The following is a 19211-nucleotide window of genomic DNA, read 5'->3' on the forward strand; positions in this document are numbered from 1 at the left end:
TAAGCAGAGCTGCCTGTGTCGATGAACTTCAGAGAAAAGGATTTTACGGTAAGTTTTTACAAAAATCCAGTTTTTTAAATTAAACACTGAATTAAAAAAAAAACTAAACAGTAAAGTTAGCCCGATTTTTTTTTTTTTTTTTTGTATGTTGTGAAAGATGTCACGCCATGTAAATACCATGTAAATACCCAACATGTTACAGTTTAAAATTGTGCACACTCGTGGAATGGCGACAAACTACGGTACTAATTAATCTCCATAGGCGACGCTTTAAAAAATTTTAGCGGTTACCAGTTTAGAGTTACAGAGATGGTCTTTTGCTAGAATTATTGCTCTCGCTCTGATGATCAGGGTGATACCTCACATGTGTGATTTGAACACCGTTTAAATTTTATTTGATTTTTTTTCACTGTCCCTTTAAAAAAATCTGACCCACTTTTTTATTGCTTTCACAAGGAATGTAAACATCCCTTGACACAGTAATAGGCAGTGACAGGCACGCTTTATGGAGAGATCTGGGGTCTAAAATCCCTCATTTGTACTTAAAAGGTTTCAAAAGCCAAAATCGCCGTTTTTGAATATTGTAATTTTTTAAAATCAGCGCCATTGGCAGCCGAGTAAACCGGGAGTGACTTTGTGATATCGCTTCCGGGTTATTTCATCGGAGGTCCCGCTCCTTGTAATAACAGTCGAACAGCTGCATCGGTTGTTCTCTCCTAGAAAAAACATTACTGGGGTGATGCCTCTAGCTGCAGATACAGTTATGTCGGTTTGCAGAAAGTGGTTAAGTTGCGTAGGTTGCGCTAGCGTCCTGCTCCTAAAGGTGGCGCAATCAAACCACCCATCAGAAGTTCAGCTGCGTCCTTCAATGAATCCAGAGAAAATGATTTTACGCTGAGTACAAAAATCCAGTTCCTCCCAATGAGAGAAGTAATTACCGATTCTGTTTGTTTTAAGAGTACTGGTCTTTTCCCCGGATCCCATCATCTCTGTGAAGGTGTTCATAGACGGCATTGAACTGGGAGACGCTGAGACTTCCTCTGGTCCATTGTACGTGTTAGAGTGGAGTGCTGAAGCATATATGACTGGAATACATGATATCAAAGTCCAAGTGAAGGTAAACAAAAAAAAAAAAAAGTGTGTGTGTGTGTATATATATATATATATATATATATATATATATATATATATATATATATATATACCCCTGTTTAAATTTTAGGTTTCTGTAAATTTTTAAAAAATGAGATGCAGATAAATCATTTCAGACTTTTTTCCACCTTTTAATGTGACCTATAACCTGTACAACTCAGTTAAACAACAAACTGAAATCTTTTAGGTGAGTCTTATCAGCATGGCACATCTTGACTCAGCAATATTTGCCCACTCTTCTTTGCAAAAACACTCCAAATCTGTAAGATTGCGAGGGCATCGCCTGTGCACAGCCCTCTTTAGATCACCCCACAGATTTTCAATCTGATTCAGGTCTGGGCTCTGGCTGGGCCATTCCAAACTTTATTCTTCTGGTGAAGCCATTCCTTTGTTGATTTGGATGTATGCTTTGTGCTAATATTGACTGGTATTTTGAACTGTTCATAATTCCCTCTACCTTGACTAAGGCCCCTGTTCTAGCTGAAGAAAAACAGCCCCAGATGATATGGTGTTCTTTTGGTGATGTTCAGTGTTGTTTTTGTGTCAAACATATCTTTTGGAATTATGGCCAATAAGTTCAACCTTGGTTTCATCAGACCATAACACATTTTCCCACATGATTTTAGGAGACTTCGATGTGTTTTTGCAAAAGTTAGGCGGGCTTGGATGTTTTTTCTTCATGAGAAAAGACCTTCCATCTTGCCACTCTACCCCATAGCCCAGACATATGAAGAATATGGGAGATTGTGGTCACATGTACCACACAGCCAATACTTGCCAGGTATTCCTGCAGCTTCTTTAATGTTGCTGTAGGCCTCTTGGCAGCTTCCCTGACCAGTATTCTTCTTGTCTTTTCATCAATTTTGGAGGGACGTCCAGTTCTTGGTAATGTCATTGCTGTGCCATATTTTCTCCACTTGATGATGACTGTCTTCATTGTGTTCCATGGTATATCTAATGCCTTAGAAATTCTTTTGTACCTTTTTCCTGACTGATAACTTTTAACAGTGATATCTCTCTGATGCTTTGGAAGCTGTCTGCAGACCATGGCTTTTGTTGTAGGATGCGACTAAGAAAATGTCAGGCAAGACCTACTAGAACAGCTGAAATTTATTTGGGGTTAATCAGAGGCACTTTAAATTATTAACAAAGGTGTTGTAGAGTATTTGAACAGGAAAAATAAACTATAACACTAGCAGCGCTAATAAAAGGTCCATTGAATAAACCAGTGTCCTTAATGACTCATAAAACATATGTAGTACAGTCCATGCAGTAGGCACAATTCACCAGGGTAGGGGAGTGAAGGGTCTTGACTGTTCCTCCAAAAATGACACCACACTCTAGTGCTCCCCCCCTTTGGATGAAACACTCACCAGAAACTGGTGAATGTAGAGCCTTAAATCCACCAATCAACGGGTGTGCTGATCACTGCTGGGCTGCACCAAAATCCTCCTTCCTCCAGAATTCCTCCGCTCAAAGTTCATGCAATTGAACAAAGTGGGGGCAACAATAGTGTAATTCTGCAAACTTATATTAAAACTACACACAGTAAAGCCCCTCTCCCCTCAAGATGTCTACTCACAGGAGGGTAATGGAGTGAAGGCATAAAGGATCAAAATATGCACACTGGATGACCGATTCGAAACTTTCCTGCAATCCCATAGGAATCACGAATGGTGTCCTGTGCGAAATATTCTGCGACCGCGCACATCAGCTCTGACATTTCGTCCTCACGACTTCCTCTGAGAGCCCCAGTGTGCATATTTTGAGGGGCTCTCAGAGGAAGTCGTGAGGACGAAACGTCAGAGCTGATGTGCGCGGTCGCAGAATATTTCGCACAGGACACCATTCGTGATTCCTATGGGATTGCAGGTAAGTTTCGAATCGGTCATCCAGTGTGCATATTTTGATCCTTTATGCCTTCACTCCATTACCCTCCTGTGAGTAGACATCTTGAGGGGAGAGGGGCTTTACTGTGTGTAGTTTTAATATAAGTTTGCAGAATTACACTATTGTTGCCCCCACTTTGTTCAATTGCATGAACTTTGAGCGGAGGAATTCTGGAGGAAGGAGGATTTTGGTGCAGCCCAGCAGTGATCAGCACACCCGTTGATTGGTGGATTTAAGGCTCTACATTCACCAGTTTCTGGTGAGTGTTTCATCCAAAGGGGGGAAGCACTAGAGTGTGGTGTCATTTTTGGAGGAACAGTCAAGACCCTTCACTCCCCTACCCTGGTGAATTGTGCCTACTGCATGGACTGTACTACATATGTTTTATGAGTCATTAAGGACACTGGTTTATTCAATGGACCTTTTATTTGCGCTGCTAGTGTTATAGTTTATTTTTCCTGTTCAAATACTCTACAACACCTTTGTTAACAGTTCTTTTTGTATAGTAGCTGCTTTGAGACTTTGCGTCTTCATAGTTCCGTGTTGTTATCTACTTTGTTCTTTTGTGCGCGGGGTGAGCCACTCTATGAGACCTGTTTTTGGTCACCCATATTTTGACTCCTTTGTTTGCACTTTAAATTATGGCAGGTGTGTACTGACCCCTATTTAACATGAGTTTCAAAGTGATTGCTTAATTTGCTTAATTATGAACACTGCTACATCCCCAGTTATAAGAGGGTGTGCACGCTTATGCAACCACATTATTTTATTTTTTTATTTTTACCCCCCCCCCCCCCAAAAAAAAAAAAGATTTCAGTTTTTTTTTTTAATTGAGTTGCACATTTTATGGGTCACATTAAAGTTAGAAAAAGTTTCAAAAATATTTATCTTTGTTTCAATTTTTTACATCACAGAAACCTGACATTTTAACAGGGGTGTGTAGCCTTTTATATCCACTGTATGTACTGTGAGTTCTAACACTATTTTTAAACTGCCCACAAGATGGCGTTTTTTCTCTTTCTTTACACACTAACACACACAGTAGCTGTGGGGGAATATTGCATTTGATACAGACAGGTATCGTACCGCATGCAGTTCTTTGCAGTGCGATTTGAGTAAATTATTTTTGTATTGACGCAAATCGCACCGCAAAGTATCGGTACTTTGTATCAGCGAATAGTTGACTCAAAGTATCGGTACTCTTACTCGCCAATAAAAAAAAAAAAAATGGTATGGGTGCAACCCTAGTTTGCTTTGGTTGAGGCAGTACTTTTTTTTTGTGCTGATTGCTTTTACCTTTTCTCTGGATTTAATGTTTAAATACTTGTCTACCAACATATAAAAGGGGCTGGTAAAATAGAATTTTAAACGCACTAGCAGCTGGAAGTGTGCTTAATTTTGTTCAGCCAGTGATGTACTTTCTGGTTCAGCTGCCTGATCACTTCCACAGTTTGCCAAAGGTACATTAGCATTCCCGCTCAGGTCACCCCCTTAGTTTTTTATTGAAGTGCTTAAGATCCTCACTCATTCTCCTTCATTGACCTTAACAGACCTCGGCAAAGCTCTGTGGGGAGATGAACACGGCTTTCTGCAGGGTATACACATGGCAACTGTGCACTTACTAAACCCACAACAGTAACATCAGTCTGTATATGCAGTAAAGCATGCTTGTTATACTCACTGTAACTCACTGAACCTAAGGGGTTACTCCTCTGCATTTTGTAAAAAGGCTGCTTGATCCTGTTGTCTCTGATCCTCCTCTTCTTCCACTGTCCCAAACCATCTCCTGATAGTACAGAGCCTTGGGGGCAAGCTGCGCATACTCAGTTTGGTGTGTATTGCTAGAGAGTTTGTTTTATTTCTTGGGAGAGTGCATGTGATCAGCACAGGGCCAATCAGCACTGTCCAGGCAGAGGGTCAGGTGTCCTGCAGCCACCTAGGCAATCGGGAGAATGAAAACTCCTCCTACAAGCTCTAACCAGACACTGATGGAAGTCACAAGACTGCTATTTACTGCTGATGAGAAAAGATATTTAGCAGTTTACATTTACTAAAATAATTGCATTTCTATGTTCTGTATACTGTGGTAGACCAGATATAGTGAGTTCAGGGTGATAAGAAGTCACAAGACTGCTATATACTGCTGATGAGAAAAGATAATTAGCAGTTTACATTTACTAAAATAATTGCATTTCTATGTTCTGTGTACTGTGGGAGACCAGATATAGTGAGTTCAGGGTCCTTGGGTTTAGTAACACTTTAAGTCCACAGATTAGATGTCCAAAAATGCACAAAAAAGTAGAGTTGTATTGACATGCCATGTGCCTTGTGATCACCTTCATTCATCATAGAAGCTTCGCCCTGTCTGCAAATACATTTTGGGTGACCTTGTCCTTTAATAATGCAAGCATTCTGGCAGTTTGCCTTTTTGTATGTTTTACAGATTCAAAATGTGTTAGTATTAACCATGGTAATGATGAGCACAATAATTACACCAACCCCTTCTTGTTCATATATTGGCACATATTTGATCGGCTACCTAATTTAGTTTTGCCTTATACTGTACATGAGTGGTTAGACTCAGTCTCTGAGTGTTAAATTTGTTCTGACCAAGTAAGGGTGTAATAAAATTTCACTGACCGTCTGTTTGTCCCTAGACTAAATTTTCAGGGAACAGGAAAATAACAAAGAAATCGGCATACATTTTGACCGGAGAATTTTTGTACTAAATGATCAGTTTGGGTCCAGGCTGTTAGTGGCATTGGAGGCTTTGTATGGCCAGCAATCATAGGGTTTATTTTATCAACACTTCACCATTTGTATCGTAGGATGCTGCTGAGCGGAAACAAACCAGAAGCCATCTGTTCAGCTTAGAAGATGATGTTTCTGTCAGCTTCAGCCTGTTTCCATCTCTGATTCTCCTTACAGATCACTACATTGTGGTAAGTTTTTTTTTTTTTTTTTTTTTTTTTTTTTCTTTAAAGCAAACCTGTCTCAAAATTTGACAATTAAAATCAGACTGAAAATCCATAAAACTTAGCTGATGATCAAAAAAAATCCATTAGGATTTCGTTTGAAATAAAAAAAAAAAAATGTATGTATTAGTCATATTTTTCAAACGTATATAACCTTTTTATTTACCTAAATTTTAGATTCCAAATCCAAGCTCGGAATATTATGTACTGTATATGTCCCTTTGTCTTTCCACAGGCACAGGTGCTATTTATTGTCATGGTGCTGGGTCAACTCCTTGTACTTCTTGTTTTCAGAATAAGAAAGAAGCCAACGCTAAGAGGTAAATGTCAACACATCTAGTACTTCCATCATTGTATTAGGATCGTTCATCTGTTGCCTAAAACAAAACGGGTTATAACCATACAATAATAAAAGAAAATTTTGTAGTAGAGATTTCTTTTTTTTTTTTTTTTTTCAAATTCTTTATTAAACAATGAAAAGGTACAAAAGTGCATCAAAAAGTCAGCAAACATGAACACTATAAAGTGCAAGAGACAAAGTCTCAGCAACCAAGTAGACAAGGAATCCTTGTACATGTATACATAACATTCATAGTACAGATCACCGAAATTGGGGTCAGTAGTTGAAATGTCATATCAGACAACGGTCAGCGTGGTTCGTGGATTAGGTATGGCATGGAAGAGTATACATGTAAGATCGAAACCAATCGGTCTATACACTGAAAATAGAGTGAAAGGGGATTAGGATGACACAGCATGGAGACATGGGGAAGAAGGGTAGCAGGAAAAGGAGGGAGGAAAAGAAAGGTGGAAGGAGAGCGCCTGGTGTGGTACCGGCAAGGGGAGGGCTAGAAGATGGTAGGGAGGAGGGTATGTAGTAGAGATTTCTTATTTGTAGATTAAAGTTCACTCGTTTTCTGTTAGAGGTTTTAAAGGTGCAAGGTTTTGTAGCTTCATCCATTCTTTGCATGAAGGTAAAAAAACCTTCTGTATGCAGCATCTCCCCCTAATACTTACCAGAGCTCCCTCTCAATTCGGAAATGTGCATGAGAGCTGAGCTTCTTCCAGATATCTCATTCATCATTGGCTACTGCTTCTGTCAATCACAGCCAGTGAGCCAATGAGGAGAGAACAAGGGTGGGGCCAAACTGCAGATCTATGTGTCTTATCAAAGATAAGACACAGTGTGTCAAAAACCTTCTGCATGCAGCATCTCCCCCCTAATACTTCCCTGAGCTCCCTCTCAATCCAGTGATGTGCACAAGAGCTGAGCTTCTTCCAGGTCTCTCATTCCTCATTGGCTACCGCTACTGTTAATCGCAGCCAGTGAGCCAATGAGGAGAGAACAGAGGTGGGGCCACAACCTCAGCTCTAAGTGTCTTATGGACGCATAGAGCAGGGGTTAAAGAGTGAGCATGCACCACTGCCCCCAGAGCCAGTCGCCTGCTATTAGGGGCACTGGAAGAGGGGGATCAGAAATGGAGGATTGGGTCTGTTCTATGCAAAACCACTGCACAGAGAAGGGAAGTATGACATATTTGTTTTTCTTTTTTCTTTAAAGAGCCTTTAGACTTGGTCCACACTTGCGCGACTTGTCAGGCGACTAGTCAGCCTGACAAGTCGCGGTCCATTGACTGCTACAGGACCCGTTCTAATAGGAGCGACACAAGTCGCTCCGACTTAGAAAAAGGGTCCTGTACTACTTCGGGGCGACCTCGGAGCGACTTGCATAGATTTCCATTATGTGAAGTCCATGCAAGTCGCTCCGAAGTCGTGGTGCATGGGAATGCACAAGTCGCCCCCGAAGTAGTACAGAGTCGTACCGCCCAAGTGTGAACCGACTCTTAATGTCCCTTTTTTAAAAAAAACAAAAACAAAACTTAAATAGTTTAGTGTTAAAGAATACGTCCACCTTTGGGAATATGTTGCATGTTCCACCTGTTTTTATAGGGTGGAACATGTAACGTGCCCTCTGCTGCAGCCTCTCCTCGATCCGTCACATCTGCCGTGAGCCAGGATCTTCTCAAACCTTACAGAATGGTAAGGACTTTCTTCACAAGCCCACCTGACAGATGTCCTCCTATATACATACATGTCCTGGATTTCTGACTCAAATGCTTGTCAGACAAGTAACTAGCATTTGCTGCATAAAAAGTCAACAGTGGCAGCCTATGCTTATGCCTTAAATATTTCCCTTTAATAGCTGCAGGTCCGAGTGCTACAAGCTGTTGAAGGATGTCTCCGTATCTGTATAATTGTAGATGGCATTCTTATGTCTTTGCAATCCAGCTTGTAAATATTCGGTAAATATGGAAAGCATTACACTCTCACACAGTGAGACAAGAAAACTGGGGGATGTTTACCCAAAGGGCAATAAAACCTTTTCTACGATTTAAAACCATAAAGGTTCTCTCTACAGTTGGGATTTAACTGCACAGGTAATGCATCCCTTTAATGACACAAATATGTTTAGCTAAGACTGCTGTGACTTAAAGTGATACTAAACACACACACTGTTTAATTTACATTGTCCTTTCTCTTTCTGTATGTGGATGATGGCACTGTAAATATTTTCTTTAAAAAAAAAACATCTAAGTACCTTTTGCAGGGAAACCTAATCAGCAGGAGCTTCTAGTTCTCTGCTGTTGGTCACATGTTCAAAAAAAAAAAAAACTACCTTTGGAATACAGAGTAAAAATAAATATCAATGAACTGTTTTAAATTGTCATACAAATATATATTTGAAATCAAATCTTTATTTTTTTGTGGAAATAACATGGTGTGGGCAGATTTTTGCCAGTCACAGGCTGTGTCACACCCCTCCAGCCTGTGTCTTAGAATTAGAGGGAGGTGAAGCCTCCATTAATATTAATCTACATGTAATATCCTGTCCCCCCCCCCATTGTGTTTAGTTGGTTAGTGGACTGTCATATACACCCACATGTGTGACTCTATAGCCACACAGGCTTCTCAGATGTGATCGGTAGGAAATGCTCAGCATAGAAACTCACTGAAAACCGAACATGTGCAGAGTTGATACCACAGCTGCAAAATCCCTATCTGAATTGGGGACATGGACAGAAGGTGGAGATCGAGTGGCAGGATCAACCAGGTTTTTGCAGTATACAGAAAACAATTCTCATAGTGACTGAGTAAGAACAGCATGTAATACACCATTTATTGATAGTTTTTATGATGTGGGTTTAGTGACACTTTAAAAATTTTCAAAGGAAGAAAAGTATGTGAAGCTAAATTTTTACATCGGGTTTTAACCTAGGCTGTTCTTTTCATGTAACACCAGTGTGAGTTGGATCATAGTGGTAATGTTTTGGGTCATGTTCTTGTTAAAAAGATGAATGTATTTATTCCAGGAGAGCTGGCTTTTGAAGTCACAATGCAGCCACAGTTATTATTTACCATAGTGAAAAGTGTGAGTCAGACTGTAAGATAGCCATGTTGGTCAGGTTATGGCACTAGTTCCATTTTTGGTACACCATGGTTTGTATCTCCTGCAGTTCAGTCCTTCCATCACATCTTACCTTGCCCTCACTCAGTAAGCGCTGTCTCTTGTGACCAGAACACTTTGTTCTACAGCTTGACTTGCTCATCTCTGCAATTGAGCAGATTGTTCTACATTTTTTTTTATATTTTTGGTGCCAATAAGAGGTTTGTATCTCAGTCTTTGCAATTTAACTGTCTGTCTTGTGAGAACAGCATACATACAGTGTAAAGAGGAATATTGGTGATGATTTTGATTATGCCACTAATATTCCTTTATTACCTGGAAAGATTAAATTTTGTCAACTGGAACATTATTGAGCGATAAGCTGATTGGGTAACCCATTTGAGCCCATGCAGTCTAACAAAGTGGCAACACAATACAGCAAAACTATACTGTTAAAATTTTCTTTGAAAGAAAAATGTTTGTGGTGGTCACAACATTTGTCATTTAAAACAGTTGACTTGCTAAGTGGCTAATAAGAGCCACTCATGGTATGGAAAATGTAAGAAGACAACCAAAAAGTAATCTTTATTATACAAAAATGAGAGGTCTGAAGATTTGGGAATGAGAAGAAAATGTATGCTAACTTCTCAATGGATGTCAAATATTTTTATCTCCAGCTTTCTTTAGGGATGTTGTGTATTACAAGTAAGTTTTAGGCTGTGTTCACGCTGTTGCGAATTGGATGCGAGATTCCGCGCATCCAATTTGCATGACAGTGTGACTGGCTCTCAATGGAGCCGGTTCACACAGCTCAGGGGGAGGCACAGTCCACAGTGCAAAAGGGTCTTTTGACTCTGTTTCAGGTGCAAATTCAGCCAAAATTTCAGACCTGATTTGCACCTGAAATGGAGAACAGGGACGCACCAGACCCCATGCTGTGAGCTGCGGCCTCAGCTAGTGTGATGATAGTTTTTACTTAAAATTCTTACTTTCAGCAATGGGGCAAAGTGGCGGTCATATTTGATGATGTCACTTCTGCCCTGATGATAGGGATAGGGAGAATGTTGGATGTTTAAGTCCTCTCTCCACAGTCAGGAAGATTAGGTAAAGGGGGGCATTAATGTACTCTTTTCATTGCCCCCTCTATCATGTAAATTCATAAGGGGGAGTTTTAGTAAAAATAAGGGGAGTTCATACCATACGTGCTCTCTATATCCTAAAACAATAACTATTTAAATTTTAATGTCCTTTGCCTCAAATCATGAAACCATGTGCATATTAATGCTTCGAAGAGGGCTCATTTGTAAAGTGCTCATAACAAATTGTTCAAGTGCTGTGTCTCAGTTCACATGTAAACATATACCTCCTTCTGTGCAGACTTGAATTGTGTTCCACTCCACCAAATACTGAGCTTTCCACGAGAGCTAATTCCTTATGAGCACCAAGTGATTTCACGCAAATCCCCTGTTGTATTTCACTCACCAAATGACATGTGACCTCTTAGAAATAAGATCTTATGCGCTTTATAAACTCCAGTTCCTCCTGGTTTCTACTGTGCTTCCCTCTTCCCAGGATGTCACCACAAAGCACCTCCATCAACCATCTCCATAGCTCAAATAAAAAAATACTCTGGAACACTGCTGCTTGTGCTCAGTATTGCCGTGCAGTCCAAATGGTGGAAATGGCATAAGGGACGTAGCCCCCCCAACACGTTTCTTTAGTAGGACGTCTCTGAGACGTCCCCACCCTCTGTCACTCTGCTCCTCATAAACCCTTAGCTGGCTGGTCTTTTCTTTCACAATATTTTTTATTGAATGAAACCAAACTCACAAAATGGTGAACAGACACCGAGGTCAGTGGCAGAAAGTGAATTGAGAATAGTAATATATATATATATATATATATATATATATATATATATACCACAGATAAGTAGGCCTCTTATATGGTATAGCTAAAGCTGGCTGATCTATTTTAATGCCATCTTGTGGTAGGTAGTACATTTTGCACTTATTTCAAATATCAATTGCTATTCCCTAAAATCTTTGTTATATACACGTAAGTAGAACCAATGCTTAAAACTTACACAAAAAAATATATAAATATAAAATCATTTGAAAACATCAACTGCTATTCTTGATCTGCTTAGAACATCTTTAAATGTTATTTTTTAAAAAAATGTAATAAAACAATTTAAAGGAATAGTACAGGCAACCACACTAAAACTCATTACTCACATGTAATGAGTAATAGAAATTGATCTGTATTCTTGCAAACTTTCAAAAATGTTCCTTTGTACCTAATTTCTTTTGAATATTGCACCGGTCATGTGACATTTCTTCCTCAGCTCATTCTGCCATTCACAGTAGCTGGGACGTGTCATTAGTCCACAGAAGCTGGGCATGTTTCTTAGTGAATACCTAATTTTCAGAGTGACGTTTTACCCGGAGTAACGGTCCTTCCTGCTTCAAGGACACAGGGAAAAGCATTCGTAAAAGGAAATGACGCCGCACGCTGTATAGCAGTGTCGTTTCCATAGCAACCGGGACGCATTTGTATCTGTCCCCGACCTGCTTGCAGGTGACAAGTAAGAAGAGGAGAGAACCTGTGAGCGTAAGGGGAGATACACCCTGCAGCAGCGTGAGATGGCTGCATTTGATCTGCCACATCAGTGCTCATCACAGTGCCTATTAGTGTGCATCAGTGCCATATTCATGCCATCACAATGCTCATCCGTGCCATCACCGTGCATATCAGTGCCATCCCAGTGCTCATCAGGGCCATGAGTGGCATCACAGTGCCCATCTGTGCCATATCTGTGTGATCACAGTGCTCATCGGTGACATCACAGTTCTCATCTGTGCCACATCAGTACCATCACATTACTACACTGTATAAAATCTGCAGCATGTTGCACTGGAATCTATCTTAGTTTAGACTTTTTAAGCTAGACAATCAGGTAGCCATAAAATGAATAATCTCAAAGATAAAGATATTTAATGTACTATTAATAGTAAATATGTCATTTTTGACTGGAATTACCCTTTAAATCAATATCCATGTTAAGACCACTCGGTGTCAGAGTATCCAGTTTGTGTAGCCACTGGGTCCCATTCTGTGACACAGTCTGCGCATTCTATCTCCAGGCAGAAGTCTCTTCTGCAGGCTGAAGAAGTGCAGTGTGCCTCTGCTTAATAATCTAATTGTCAGAACATTTACAGTTTTTAAAAAAAATCCCACGTGTTTGTCCAATTTTTCAATGTACAATAAAAACAAACAGTATTTATTAATACAATGTACCAAATGCTTTATATCTTCAAAATCTTTTTAAATTGCAATTTTGCTATGAGCAAGGCTTGTCTAGATAATAGCATTGAAAACTTTAAAGAAAGTTATGATGTGATAATGGGTCTCTGCTCGTTTTTGCAGCATCATTTACTTTGCTTTGATAAAAAAAAAAAAAAATATCCTAGAAATGTTTACTACTGCCATTTTATTTGTATTTTCCATGCTTCTAGGACCCCCAGGAAATTTTGCACTGGCCATCTTCTCCATGCATGCACTAAGCAAGAGCAGTGTTTTCTTCTATGCCATTGTACTGCTGACTCTATTCACAGCCATAGGTAAGTCTATTAAAAATAAGAGCAGATCGAGGAGACTGTATAATAGTTCTTACATAGTTACATAGTAGGTGAGGTTGAATAAAGACAATAGTCCATCCAGTTCAACCTGTGTAGGTGTGTGTGGCCGTAATCATCTTGCATACCCCTGAATGTTCTGATTTTTGAGCTGTACGTCTAAGAGTCTTTTGAAAGCCACCATACTTCCCGCAGAAACCACCTCTTGTGGTAGAGAATTCCACAATCTTGTAGCCCTAACAGTAAAGAACCCTCCTCGTTGCCTGAGGTTAAAACGCTTCTCATCCAGACGCATTGTATGCCCTCTAGTCCTCATGCAATCTTTCCGACTGAATAGCTTTTTTACTATGCTGAGATCACCGTTGAGATATATATTTATAAATTGCTATCATGTCCCCTCTCAGGCGTCTCTTCTCCAGGGAGAATAAATCAAGCGATTGCAGACGCTCTTCATAATTAAGGTCCTCCAATCCCCTAATTAGTTTAGTTGCCCTTCTCTGGACCTTCTCCAGCTCCAACACATCCCTCCTGAGGACCGGCGACCAGAACTGGACAGAATACTCCAGATGTGGTCGGACCAGAGTTTTATAAAGTGGTAGGATTATAGTTTTATCTCTGGAATACATCCCTTTCTTTATGCATGCTAATATTCTGCCTGCTTTGGCAGCTGCCGCTTGACCTTGCATGCTATTGCTTAGTCTATCCTCTACCAGGACTCCCAGATCCTTCTCCATTTTTGATTCCCCCAAAGGTTCCCCCCCTAAAGTGTATTGTGCTTTTATGCTTTTAGTCCCCAAATGCAAAACCTTACACTTCTCCACATTAAACCTCATTTGCCATGTCGTTGCCTACTCCGTTATTTTGTCCAGGTCATTCTGTAGGATATCTGCTTCATGCTGTGCAGTTATTGCCCTGCCCAATTGTGTCGTCTGCAAAAACTGATATAGAGCTACTGATCCCGTCTTCAATGCTATTTATGAATAAATTGAACAGGGTTGTCCCAGGGCTGAGCCTTGGGGGACCCCACTTACCACCTCAGACCAGTCTGAGTATGCGCTATTTATTACCACGCTTTGGACACGCCCTTTTAGCCAGTAACGTAACCAAGAGCAGACCTTGCGGTCGATGCCTGCAGACCTTATTTTATAAATTAAGCGCTTGTGGGGAACTGTATCAAACGCCTTAGCGAAATCCAGGTACACCACATCCATTGGTCTCCCCCCTATCTAGCTCACAGCTCACCTCCTCGTAGAATGTTAAGAACAAGAACGCCAATTTGTATACCCGTGCTGGTTACTGCTGATGATGTTGTTGTCTTTAGCAAGCTCTACGATATAGTCCCTTATCATCCACTCCAGAAGTTTACATACTATCGATGTCAGACTGACAGGCCTATAATTTCCCGGGACATGCCTCTGCCCTTTTTTGAATATCGGTATCACGTTAGCTTTCCTCCAATCCCCTGGTACATTTCCTGTCCTAATACGGTCAGCAAAGATGTACGCCATCCGAGCCTGGTGATTTATTTGTGTTAATTTTATCCAGCCTTTCCCTAATTTCACCCTCTGTTAGTTCTTGATGCCTTCGTTAGGAGAACCGGTCACCTGCGCATTACTATCACAATGTCAGTCCCCTTGTGATACTGAAAGATAAATGAAAACAAAGTAGAGAAAAAGTATTAAACACTTTTGCTTCCAGGCCCCCTGGAATGCCACTTTACACCTCAGGGAGGCCAAACCATTTTTATTTTTCACTTTTATCACTTTATTTATCCTTTTACAGCTTTCAGAGTTTCTAAAAGACCTCCAATCCATACATTTTCTGAAAGCATACGAACGGTAGAATGATAGTCTGCACAGAGTGCTTCCTGTTCATTCTCAAAAGAAGAAATCCTAAACCTGAAGGGCAAATTTTTGAATGAACTTCTATCACCAGGGGCTTGTCAGCCGCTGATCACAGCTATTCATTTAATCAGCAGTCAGGAATACAGTTCTGCTGGAAATGGTTCTGTGCCACTGTATGCTTTGTCAGTAGCAGCAAAAGGTTTAAAGCTCTTCTGTTTTATATTTAACAGGAGGTTTACAGATTATAGTGCGTGTGTGTGTGTGTGTGTGTGTGTGTGTGTGTGTGTGTGTGTGTGTAGACTAAAATTTTAGCTTATTTTATACCTAAAATTTAGGCTTGACAGTCGAGCAAATTTCTTGGTGCAAGTACCTTTTTTTTTGTTTTTTTGTTTTTTTGTTTTTTTTTGGCCCGCCTGCTTTCAGGCATTTTTTTTATGCATTTGAGCAAAAAGAGAATTGGTTCTTGTGTGGCAGTAAATTATGTTCAGATGCAGTAGGTGTTTTCCATTTGTGTGAACAGTAGCCTTAACAAGTTTTCAGAAATTCTCCAGTTATTTTTATGGAGAATTTTTTGTTATTTCATAGCATTTCTATGATTTCAGGTCCATGGTTTATTGGGGAAATTATAGATGGCCACATGGGAGCTTGCTTTGCCTTTGGAGTGATTGTTGGAGGACATTTCCTGGATGGAAGTCTCACATACATGGTTGGAATAGCACAGGTTTGTGTCATTGACCTTTATCGCTTTTGTAGTATGATCCATTACAATACTTGTACTAATTTGAGGTTGGTGAAAGTGCGTCTAGCAGCGATCACAGCAGGTAATTGCTTACTGTGCAGAGAGCAGCGAATAGCTGCAACCAGTCATTATACTAAATGGGGCAAGAAGCCGCAAAACAAACTGCTGCTACAATTTGCACTGGCACAAATCACTGGTGTGAATGTAGCCTTAAATGTTTTAGTAAACAAGGAAAAAGAAGGGGATCCCTTAGTAGAGCAGTGAACAATCCTCGCACGCTTCGAGCATGTAACGTAGGAAACATACTAATGTGGGGTTCAGTAGAGATCATTGAAGACTATAACACTAAGATTAGGTCTACTATGAGGGTCCCAATACATTAAAACTAGTATAAAAGCCAGGACAGTAACTAATTATAAACTACTGGTAGAACAGGGATATGCAAACTGTGGCCCTCCAGATGTTGCAGAAATACAAGTCCCATAATGCATAGCAAGACTCGGACAGCCACAAGCATGACACCCAGAGCAGAGGCATGATGGAACTTGTCGTTTTGCAACAGCTTGAGGACCACAGTTTGCATATCCCTGTGGTAGAACATTCAAACCTCCTGGATAGTGCAAGGCCACCATCCCACCCATTACATTGTATGCATGTTGAACAGGTACACCACCTTACAAAAATAAAAGCGTTGTGTGATAAATATAGCTCCATCATCAAACATGCTTTATAACTGTCCCTTAAAGGGGAACCTGCATCTAACAGTACACCCAGGTGTGTCTGCGTAAAAAGGGCAAAAATGGAAGCAAAAAGGTCCATAGGGGCATAGTACCAAGATTGGCATAAGGTAAAGAGATGAAAAAAAAAGAAAAAGCATATGCATATATAAAGGCCTTGCATATTTCAGCAGGTTAAGACCAAACTCCATACTACATCAATGACAACAGCATGGCTTCAAAGTAGAAGAGGTACTTAACTGGCCTGTCTGCAGTCCAGAGCTTTCACCAACTGAAAATATTTGGCACAAAAAAGACTTAGGACTGCATTTGGACTCCTATATGGCAAGCATGGGACAACCTTCCTCTCCCAAAACTTTAGCAACTGGTCTCTTCAGTTCCCAGACATTTACAGAGTATACAGTGTACAGAGTATTGGTAAAAGAAAAGGGGATGCTGCACCATGGTAAACATGGCCCAGTTTCTACATTTTTGAGACGTGCTGCTGCCATCAATTTCAAAATGACCTTATTGTTTTCTTAAAATAGTACATTTTCTCAGTTCAAATATTTTGATGTTTTCTAATGTGAATAAAATATGGGTTTGAGATTTGCAAATCATTGCATTCTTTTTTTTTTTTTTTTTTTTTTGTGGAGCTTTTATACAGCGTCCCAACTTTTGTGGATCTGACGTTTTACGCATTCAGTTTAGATGATGTTTTACCAGTATTTATGAGCCTAACTCATTTTTAATGGCGCAATTTTTAGTAAAGAATGTCTCTCCATAATCCTGTATCATAAATGCACTCATTACTTTTTTTGCTTTTTGCAGATGGTGTTCTTTAATATTCCCCTGACTGCATACCTGTGCTGGTGTTTACTGTGTAGATGCAAGGGACATGGTTTTTTTTCCCACCTGCGACACACTAGGAAGATTGTCTGTGTGCCGATTCACTTCTTCATGTTCCTCCTTTTGGTCTGGCAGATCTATTCTTGCTTTTTCCTCTTGTTGACTTATGGCACCTTAGCGACTTTCCTCTCTCCAATGAAGCTGTGGCTGGTAGTGGTTACGTTGTTCTTGGGCAGGAAAGTGTGGGTGTTCAACTCCCCAGAACTAAGGTCTTATGTTATTGAGCTCAAGAACTGCCAGAGCACTTGACAGCTACCCGATGACACATAGGTAAAGGTAGGGAAACGTAGGGGCAGAATTATGTGACTGCATCCCTACGTAGAATCCTCATTTATACCTGGAAAGTCATGGTTTCTAAGGCCAATTACTTATTTGGCTATTTAATGAATAGCAGATCATGCACATTAATGACTTATGCCTTCTATAGCATGATGTGATTTACTTTGATTTTGAAAACCCACCACCCTAAGAAGAATGGACACAAAATGCGGAGATTATAATTTGAATAGTCTATAGTTTTATTCTGTCACTATGCAATAGTCTTTTCTCATGCTGGAAAATTGAGACCCTTACATTTTTTGCAGTAATAGTCTGAATTCCCTACCCTAAGATTTTGGCTATGGGTGAAACTGGTGGGGTGAACCAGCAGACAGAGCCCCTGTCACTGCCTGCATCTCTGCGAGTTCTATTTAAACCACTAGAAACGTGTCCTACTTACCTGCTCTGTGCAGTTGGTTTTGCACAGCGCAGCCTGGATCCTTGCGCAGCGGTGTTCCAAACTCAATTTTTTGGGGGAAAAAATAAATTTCACTGCATTTAAAAAAATTAAACAGTGATGTTTTATAATGTGAAACATAATGTTAGGCCAAGTAAATAGATATCCAACATGTCATGCCTCAAAATTGCGCACGCTCGTGGAATGGCGCCAAACATTGTTACTTAACAATGTCCAATGGGTGACGCTTTAAAATTTTTTACAGGTTACCAGTTTAAAGTTGCAGAGGAGGTCTAGGGCTAGAATAATTTCTCTCGCTCTATCGCGGAAATACCTCACGTGTGTTTTTGAACACCGTTTACATATGTGGGCTCGATTTGCCTATGCATTCAGTTCTGCACATGAGCTCGGAAGGGAGGGGGCACTTTACATTTTTATTTTTCTTATTTATTTTACCTTTTATTTTTACACTGTCCCTTTTAAAAAAAAATAAAAAATTTGATCACTTTTATTCCTATTACAAGGAATGTAAACATCCCTTGTAATAGAAATAAGGACAGGACCTCTTTAATGTGAGATCTGGGGTCAAAAAGACCTCAGATCTCACATCTACACTAAAAAAAACAAAAAAAAATGGGCCCTTTAAGGCCGTTGGGAGGAAGCAATGTATGACGTTTCTCCAGTCCTCCAAGGCCATAGAGTCGAGTGGGGGCCAACTTGCCTTCACTCGACTTGCTGCCTAGCAGGGGAAAGGACCGGATCGTTTTACCTGCTACCAACGGCTCCGGTAAGCGAGGAAAATGACCGGGAAGCGACGGGGGGCACCTCTCCCGCCGCCCATAAAAGTGATCCCGCAGCAAATCTGCCGCTGGGACCACTTTTATGAGAAAGGACCGTTCGCCCAGCCAAAAAAAATACCGGGGTTATGGCAGCTATCTGCTGGCATAACACCAGTATTTAACATCAAATTAGCGACGTATAACTACAACGGGCGGTCCGGAAGTGGTAAGGTAAAACCTTGCGGGTCCCCAGGTCACCAGAACTAGTGTCTTGATACTGAAGAAAGGAAAACGCTTCTCCAGGTGTATAGTGTGTGGTAATTGCCAGGAGATAGGATATCCAATAGAGTGCTGGCCCCGGCCCGCCTCCGTGGGAACACATGTAGAAAAAAAAATAGCCGCACATCCA

General features: G+C 40.4%; 1 protein-coding gene across 1 annotated transcript in view; it reads left to right on the forward strand.

Moving 5' to 3' along the window:
- TMEM62 (transmembrane protein 62) overlaps window positions 1–17770 on the forward strand; it is a 66214-nt gene extending 48444 nt beyond the window's left edge. Inside the window, exons 9-14 of the mRNA XM_082275214.1 lie at window positions 958–1117; window positions 5871–5984; window positions 6253–6337; window positions 12981–13085; window positions 15547–15665; window positions 17231–17770. Of these exons, the coding sequence (XP_082131340.1) occupies window positions 958–1117; window positions 5871–5984; window positions 6253–6337; window positions 12981–13085; window positions 15547–15665; window positions 17231–17557 (910 nt within the window). The 3' untranslated portion in view covers window positions 17558–17770. The remainder of the gene's footprint in view (window positions 1–957; window positions 1118–5870; window positions 5985–6252; window positions 6338–12980; window positions 13086–15546; window positions 15666–17230) is intronic.
- Window positions 17771–19211: the final 1441 nt, after the last annotated feature.

Source organism: Pelophylax lessonae (genome assembly GCF_965119305.1).
Source record: "Pelophylax lessonae genome assembly, chromosome: 13".
NCBI classification, from domain to species: Eukaryota; Metazoa; Chordata; class Amphibia; order Anura; family Ranidae; genus Pelophylax; species Pelophylax lessonae.